Here is a 9,142-nt window from a genome sequence, read left to right on the forward strand (position 1 = left end):
CTGGTACGATTTCTGGATCGATCACCTTCTGAGAGATTGCATTGAGGAATGCACATAGCTTCACAATGGCTAATCGGACGTTTTCCGGTAGAAGCCCCCTCAATGCAACCGGAAGCAGTTGCGTCATAATCACGTGGCAGTCATGAGACTTTAGGTTCTGAAACTTTTTCTTTGGCATATTTATTATTCCCTTTATATTCGACGAGAAGCCAGTTGTGACCTTCATACTGAGCAGGCATTCAAAGAAGATTTCTTTCTCTTCTTTCGTAAGAGCGTAGCTGGCAGGACCTTTATACTGCTTCGGAGGCATGCCGTCTTTTTCGTGCAAACGTTGCAGGTCCTCTCGTGCCTCAGGTGTATCTTTTGTCTTCCCATACACGCCCAAGAAGCCTAGCAGGTTCACGCAAAGGTTCTTCGTCACGTGCATCACGTCGATTGAGGAGTGGACCTCTAGGTCTTTCCAGTAGGGTAGGTCCCAAAATATAGATTTATTCTTCCACATGGGTGCGTGTCCCTCAGCGTCATTCGGAACAGCTAGTCCACCGGGACCCTTTCCAAAGATTACGTAGTGTAAATCATTGACCATAGCAAGCACGTGATCACCGGTGCGCATGGCGGGCTTCTTCCGGTGATCTGCCTCGCCTTTGAAATGCTTGCCTTTCTTTCGACATTGATGGTTGGTCGGAAGAAATCGACGATGGCCCAGGTACACATTCTTCCTGCATTTGTCCAGGTATATACTTTCAGTGTCATCTAAACAGTGCGTGCATGCGTGGTATCCTTTGTTTGTCTGTCCTGAAAGGTTACTGAGAGCGGGCCAATCGTTGATGGTCACGAACAGCAACGCCTTAAGGTTAAATTCCTCCTGTCTGTGCTCATCCCACGTACGTACACCGTTTCCATTCCACAGCTGTAAAAGTTCTTCAACTAATGGCCTTAGGTACACATCAATTTCGTTGCCGGGTTGCTTAGGGCCTTGGATGAGAACTGGCATCATAATGAACTTCCGCTTCATGCACATCCAAGGAGGAAGGTTATACATACATAGAGTCACGGGCCAGGTGCTGTGATTGCTGCTCTGCTCCCCGAAAGGATTAATGCCATCCGCGCTTAAAGCAAACCATACATTCCTTGGGTCCTTTGCAAACTCATCCCAGTACTTTCTCTCGATTTTTCTCCACTGCGACCCGTCAGCGGGTGCTCTCAACTTCCCATCTTTCTTTCGGTTCTCACTGTGCCATCGCATCAACTTGGCATGCTCTTCGTTTCTGAACAGACGTTTCAACCATGGTATTATAGGAGCATACCACATCACCTTCGCAGGAACCCTCTTCCTGAGGGCTCGCCGTCAACATCACCAGGGTCATCTCGTCTGATCTTATATCGCAACGCACCGCATACCAGGCATGCGTTTAGATCCTTGTATGCACCGTGGTAGAGGATGCAGTCATTAGGGCATGCATGTATCTTCTCCACCTCCAATCCTAGAGGGCATACGACCTTCTTTGCTGCGTATGTACTGTCGGGCAATTCGTTATCCTTTGGAAGCTTCTTCTTCAATATTTTCAGTAGCTTCTCAAATCCTTTGTCAGCCACAGCATTCTCTGCCTTCCACTGCAGCAACTCCAGTACGGTACCGAGCTTTGTGTTGCATCTTCGCAATTGGGGTATAACCCTTTTTTGTGATCCTCTAACATGCGATCGAACTTCAGCTTCTCCTTTTGACTAATGCATTGCGTCCTTGCATCGACAATGACCCGGCGGAGATCATCATCATCGGGCACATCGTCTGGTTCCTCTTGATCTTCAGCAGCTTCACCCGTGGCAGCATCATTGGGCACATCGTCTGGTTCCTCTTGATCTTCACCAGCTCCCCCCGTTGCAGCATCACCGTATTCAGGGGGCACATAGTTGTCATCGTACTCTTCTTCTTCGCCGTCTTCCATCATGACCCCTATTTCTCTGTGCCTCGTCCAAACATTATAGTGTGGCATGAAACCCTTGTAAAGCAGGTGGGAGTGAAGGATTTTCCGGTTAGAGTAAGACCTCGTATTCCCACATTCAGTGCATGGACAACACATAAAACCATTCTGCTTGTTTGCCCCAGCCGCATCGAGAAACTCATGCACGCCCTTAATGTACTCGCGGGTGTGTCTGTCACCATACATCCATTGTCGGTTCATCTGCGTGCATTATATATAATTAAGTGTCCAAATTAATAGAAGTTCATCATCACATTAAAACCAAAGTGCATACATAGTTCTCATCTAACAACATATAGCTCTCCAGAGCATCTAATTAATTAAACCATACATTGAAACTATGTAAATCATTTCAATGCGGAAAAAATGCGATCATAATCGCAACCAAGGTAACAATTGATCCAACGGCATAATGATGCCAAGCCTCGGTATGAATGGCATATTTTCTAATCTTTCTAATCTTCAAGCGCATTGCATCCATCTTGATCTTATGATCATCGACGACATCCACAACATGCAACTCCAATATCATCTTCTCCTCCTCAATTTTTTTTATTTTTTCCTTCAACAAATTGTTTTCTTCTTCAACTAAATTTAACCTCTCGAAAATAGGGTCGGTTGGCATTTCCGATTCACATACATCCTAGATAAATAAAATCTATGTCACGTTGGTCGGCATAATTTTCATAAACAATAAATGAACCAATAGTTATAAAGATAATATACATACCAAATCCGAATCATAGACAGGACGAGGGCCGACGGGGGCGGATACCAAAACCATCGCACTATATAAGATGCAATAATAAATGTAAGAAAATGATACAAGTATCTATCTAAACATACAAGTAAGAATATTTTTCCTTTCAAAAAGAAGATAAGGACAAGAGGCTCACCACGGTGGTGTCGGTGATGAGATCGGCGCGGGTGATCGACGACGGTGAAGACGGGGATGGGGCGTGACAGACCGCTAAATCTAGACAAATCTCGAGGAAAATGGAGTTTGGAGGTCGAGCTTCGAGAGGAGAAAGCTTAAGTAGTGTGGGTCGGGCATTCCATCGAACACCTCATGTGCATAGGAGGTGAGCTAGAACACCACAAAGCCCTCTCCCCCTCGGCCAGAAAAAACAGAGCACTGTGCTCTGCTCTTGCGCGAGGGGGTATATATAGGCACCTCATTGGTCCCGGTTGATGACATGAACCGGGACTAAAGGCTTCCCTTTAGTCCCGGTTCAAGCCACCAACCGGGACCAATGGTGGTGGGCCAGGAGCGAGGCCCATTGGTCCCGGTTCTTCCCACCAACCGGGACCAAAAGGTCCAGACGAACCGGGACCAATGGCCCACGTGGCCCGGCCGGCCCCCTGGGCTCACGAACCGGGACCAATGCCCACATTGGTCCCGGTTCTAGACTGAACCGGGACTAATGGGCTGAGCCGGCCTGGACCATAGCCCTGTTTTCTACTAGTGTCGATGGCACGCCGACCGCAGCCGCCGCCCTTCCCGGTACAGGTTCGCGCCGTGCCTGCAGCTACTGCCGCCCGAGACAGGGCCGGCCACCACAGCCATCGCCGCTGCGCCGCATAGATTGGATCGGCCGCCGAACTCGCATCCTAGACGCCGCCGCCAAGAGTTTCCGCCCGGCGCCTCCTCGCGGTTTAGCCGTCCCCCGCTGGCCGTGATGCTTGAATGGTGGAGAAGCCAAGGCATCTGTCTCATAGAAATGTTGAAGCAGGCCGTATGTGTATTGCCTTTGCCTTCTCTCTCTCAGAAATTTACAAGCAGTATGCATGGACTGCATAGTCCATAGGTGACTGACAGAGCACGAGCTCTCAATGGTGAGAAGATTGAAGGACTGAGGCTTGAGGGGATCTGGAGAAGATGAGAGGTTGAGAGCAGAGTGCGTAGGACTAGACAGCCGTCGCCATCGACCCCAGCGATCCGTTAGACACTGTTTTGGTAACCGAACGAAATTTCACGATCTCACCCGGTTACCGGGTTTATCGCCCCCCCCCCCCCCCTCGAGAAACACTCATACCGGGCAAAAAATCTCAAAAATTTTGAATTCAAATGCTCAGAGTATAGTTAAAAATACGCCATCTCTTCTATATTAAGATAAGTGGTCGTGGCGGCAATGCCAGCTTTTCCTTAACAGCGCGTCGTGGGTTTGAATCTCGGCACAAGCTTTTTAATTTCTTTTTGATATGCAAAAGTTAAAAAAAGCTAAAAATTTGTTGGAGTGGCCAAGGGTCGAACTCGGAACCTTTTACCAAGGGACAATTCGGCTAGAAAACCACTACGCCAAGACCAGGTACATGAAAATTTTTGAAGGTAAAGCCCTATCTATATCGACTCAAAAAAATTGAATTTAAAATTTAATTTCAAATTTCGTCCGATTTTTTTCCGGTATTTCGCGGTTACCAGGGTAACCACAAATTTCGGTGCCCCTCAAGAAAAAATGTGCACTTGGGATCCAAAACCTTGCCGTTAGATAAGAGTGACCGATGCTGAGTGACTTCCCCGAACCAAGGAGCGCAAGATCGAATCAAACCCATAGATCGGTGGAGAAAAGGGCGAAGGGCCATTTATGTGAACGGCAACCTCTGACCATCGAAAGCGATGGCTAGAATGATGATGCTTAAGCTTAACCCTGTCTTCGCGAATCTTGAGACCATGGGCCTAAGACAAATTCCACGATAACGGGTCTTGACACATATGCTTAAAAATCCGCGTTCAGGGTAAATAAGGGCATTCAAGCGCCAATAGAAACAATTACAACTTGACAAAGGTCGACTCAACACATCTACATTTTTGAGAAGCACTACTCGGTTAAGACTTCTAGTGCGCATCTGTGAGTGACTCTGAGAACAAAGGAACATATGAAAGATAAGGAATCCTGCAATACCATCCAAGATCAGACATAAAATGCAGCTCCCTAGAATCCATATTGTATGACAAAACTTTGATTGGCCCCCCATGTGCAATTGTAAACATAGCACTATTATTGCATTGTCTTCCGGGTGGATGATAACATTGTAATCATGCGTTGATGGATACTCTTTTTCAAACAGTTGCAAGTGGCTGACCCTGTTCTTCAAGGCCCACTTCCCTGTACTAGAATCATCAAGAGCCCAGATTGATACTTCAGAATCACCATGATTTGCCAAATACACTCGTCCCTGTGATAGAGAAATATCAAAAGCACCACAACCATCGCGTGGTGTAGGAGTATGAATGACCTTACATTTTCCCTCCATGTCGACTGCTATGACCAAATTATCATAGGAAGATAAATACATCACTCCGCCAAAAAATACGCTGGGTGAAAAGAAGTATATATCAACTAGAAGGTTCCTAGTACTTTCATGTGTCCAAACTCCAGCTTTGGAAGAGTAGACCCCCACCACTTCAATGTCTCTACGACGGTCAGCTGCATCCAAGACAAAAGCATGTACGAACTCAAAAACATGGAAGTGGGATGAGACGGCCGGATCGAACCCCAAGCGAATGGCCCAAAGCTTGCTGGACCAGTTGGTGGCAGGCACGACCACCCATTTTTCAGTGGCCGGATTGCACACCACGTAATCCATCATCTTGCCATCACTGCTCTTCCAGCAGCGACAGAGGAGGAGACCATTGCAGCAGTCCATAATGTCAAGTCTCTCGCATTTGGGCAGGAACGAGAGGGAGGCGTTGATGCGAGGGCACCAGTTCCCCGAGACACTTTGGTAGCGGCGAGACCCCTGATGGCTAGTTATGTCGCATGTTTCGCGAGACCCCTGATGGGTAGCTATGTCGTATGTTTCAAAGAAGAAGCCGGCGAGGGTTGACTGGGGCAGCTTCTTGCGGTGGTCGGGGTGGGAGACGAGGTCGCGCCATCGCCTAGAGACACACTTGCAGCAGCAGGTGGACTTGTACGGGAAGAGGGACATGATCTCAACGAGGAGGTCGTCGGAGAGTTCGGACACCGGGCTCTTCTCCGTGCTCTTCTCCGTGACCCTCTTCTTCTTGGAGCTCCCTGGCACCATCGCCAGCCAGCCTGCAGTTTGGGACGGAAGACTGGAGACCCGCCCACCGGTGAGCCTGAGAACCTACCAATTGCTTGCTCCGCGGCGGCGAGAAACGGAGGTGGAACAAGAAAGACGAGATCGTATGCCTTTCTGTTGAGGGGTAGGTCGTATGTCTCGATGAGGCCTGTATCTGGGGTTTTATCTTTAAATCTTGGCCGTATATGAGTCGAAACGTACAAGTAGACGGACTTCTATTTCAATTCGTACATCGCTTATGGATTTGCAGACGAAAATTGTGTCACAGCAAGAAACCACCAGCCCCTCACGAAAACAAAAGAAGAAAAACATTGGCAATTTTTATCTTATTTAATTTTTGAAAAAACTTCCAATCTACTTCATCAAACAGCATGGGTGTACAAAGAACTATGAGAAGTAACAAAAATTACATCCAATTCCGTAGACCACCACTACTAGGAAAAGGGCTATAGATAGGATTGACACTAATGACGCACCAGGGAGGCAGTGCACCACTACTATATACTAATGGCGCACCAGTTGGTGATGCGCCATTAGTATGGAAGACACTAATGGCGCACCAGAAAACAGGTGCGCCACTAGTGATAATTTTTTTTTCATTTTTACATACATACTAATGGCGCACCAGACAGGGAGTGCGCCGGTACTGAATTTTTTTTATTCTTTTTTTTGCAAAACTACTAATGGCGCACCGCCTCACAGTGCGCCATTACTAGTTTAAACTACTAATGGCACATCATGTGGAAGTGCGCCATTAGTATATATTTTGATATCTTGAATATTTTTAAATATCATGAGCAGTTTTTGATATCATGAATATTTTTAAATTTTCATGAGCACTTTTTGAATTCATGAATATTTTTTCAAATTTGATGATATTTTTTCATATTCAATATGATAAAATATTGAATATTCATGAGGACACTCGATCTCGATCCCCCTCCATCTCGATCTCGATCCCACCCGCGCCTCCTCTCCCCTCTTCATTAAAAAAATAATAATAAAGTGTAGACTACAATTGTTGTTAAACAACAATTATTATTGTTTTTATAAAAAATATTACTGTTTCATATTCATATTCATTTTCTAAAAAATTATTACATGCAACAAAAAAAATTATTTATGGCGCACCTCTGGCTGGTGTGCCATTGCTATATATAAAAAAAGATTATTAATGGCGCACCTCTGCCTGGTGCGCCATTGCTATGTAAAAAAAAGATTACTAATGGCGCACCTCTGCCCGGTGCGCCATTGCTATGTAAAAAAAGATTACTAATGGCACCTCGACCAACGCCGCCGTCGACAACCCCCCGCACCCTCCCCCGCTCCACCGCCGTCGACGACCCACCGCACCCTCCCCTGCTCCACTGCCGCCACCGACCCCCCGCACCCTCCCCCGCTCCACCGCCGCCGCCGACCCCCTGCACCCTCCCCCGGCCCGCTCCACCGCGGCCGCCGACACCCCACACCCTCCCCCGCTTTTTGATAATATTTTCAAATAACAAATTTGATGATATTTTCAAATAACAAATTTGATGATATTTTCAATTAAAAATAAAAAACAAATTTGATGATATTAAAAAAACAAATTTGATGATATTTGATGATATATTTTGTTCTAGTCCTCATGAAAATAACAAATTTGATAAAGAACAAATTATTAGGTGCAACAAGAAATAATGAAAAAAAGAAGTTACTAATGGCGCACCAGAGGAGGGTGCGCCATTGCTATCAGAAAAAAAGTTACTAATGGCGCACTAGAGAATGGTGCGCCATTGCTATGAGTGTTTTTATGGCGCACCCCTCGATGGTGCGCCATTACTAACATTGCCCCCTCTATAGCTGGATACCCGGCCCTTCGCCCGATACCTCCTTCCCTCTCCCTCGCCAGATCCCTTCCTGTTGGGGAACGTAGTAATTTCAAAAAAATTCCTACGCACACGCAAGATCATGGTGATGCATAGCAACGAGAGGGGAGAGTGTGATCTACGTACCCTTGTAGATCGGCAACGGAAGCGTTAGGTTGATGTAGTCGTACGTCTTCACGGCCCGACCGATCAAGCACCGAAACTACGGCACCTCCGAGTTCTAGCACACGTTCAGCTCGATGACGATCCCCGGACTCCGATCCAGCAATGTGTCGGGGAAGAGTTCCGTCAGCACGACGGCGTGGTGACGATCTTGATGTACTAATGTCGCAGGGCTTCACCTAAGCACTGCTACAATATTATCGAGGACTATGGTGGAAGGGGGCACCGCACACGGCTAAGAATATGATCACGTGGATCAACTTGTGTCTCTAGGGGGTGCCCCTGCCTCCGTATATAAAGGCTCAAAGGGGGGGCCGGTAGGCCAAGAGGAGGCGCGCCAGGAGGAGTCCTACTCCCTCGGGAGTAGGACTCCCCCCCTTTCCTAGTTGGAATAGGATTCGTGGAGGGGGGAAAGAGGAGAGAGAGGAGGAAGGGGGGCCGGCCCCCTCTCCTTGTCCTATTCGGACAAAGGGGGGGAGAGGCGCGCGGCCCATCTCTGGCCACCTCTCCTCTCTTCCAATAAGGCCCACTAAGGCCCATATACCTCCCGGGGGGTTCCGGTAACCTCCCGGTACTCCGGTAAAATCCCGATTTCACCCGGAACACTTCCGATATCCAAACATAGGCTTCCAATATATCAATCTTTATGTCTCGACCATTTCGAGACTCCTCGTCATGTCCGTGATCACATCTGGGACTCCGAACAACCTTCGGTACATCAAAACGCATAAACTCATAATATAACTGTCATCGAAACCTTAAGCGTGCGGACCCTACGGGTTCGAGAACAATGTAGACATGACCGAGACGCGTCTCCCTGTCAATAACCAATAGCGGGACCTGGATGCCCATATTAGTTCCTACATATTCTACGAAGAGCTTTTATCGGTCAGACCGCATAACAACATACGTTGTTCCCTTTGTCATCGGTATGTTACTTGCCCGAGATTCGATCGTCGGTATCCAATACCTAGTTCAATCTCGTTACCGGCAAGTCTCTTTACTCGTTCCGTAATACATCATCCCGCAACTAACTCATTAGTTGCAATGCTTGCAAGGCTTAAGTGATGTGCATTACCGAGAGGG

At 47.3% G+C, this 9,142-nt stretch overlaps 1 protein-coding gene across 1 annotated transcript; it reads right to left on the bottom strand.

Moving 5' to 3' along the window:
• Positions 1 to 4,818: 4,818 nt before the first annotated feature.
• On the bottom strand, positions 4,819 to 6,140 carry LOC123057164 (F-box protein At5g07610-like). Its single transcript, XM_044480275.1, has 2 exons — positions 4,942 to 6,140; positions 4,819 to 4,876 (listed from the first exon to the last, which is right to left on the bottom strand). Exons 1-2 carry the CDS (start codon positions 6,006 to 6,008, stop codon positions 4,819 to 4,821), a joined length of 1,125 nt encoding a protein of 374 aa, XP_044336210.1. The 5' UTR covers positions 6,009 to 6,140.
• Between the last annotated feature and the right edge of the window lie 3,002 nt (positions 6,141 to 9,142).

The sequence above is a fragment of the Triticum aestivum genome, chromosome 3A, assembly GCF_018294505.1.
Source record: "Triticum aestivum cultivar Chinese Spring chromosome 3A, IWGSC CS RefSeq v2.1, whole genome shotgun sequence".
Lineage (NCBI taxonomy): Eukaryota > Viridiplantae > Streptophyta > Magnoliopsida > Poales > Poaceae > Triticum > Triticum aestivum.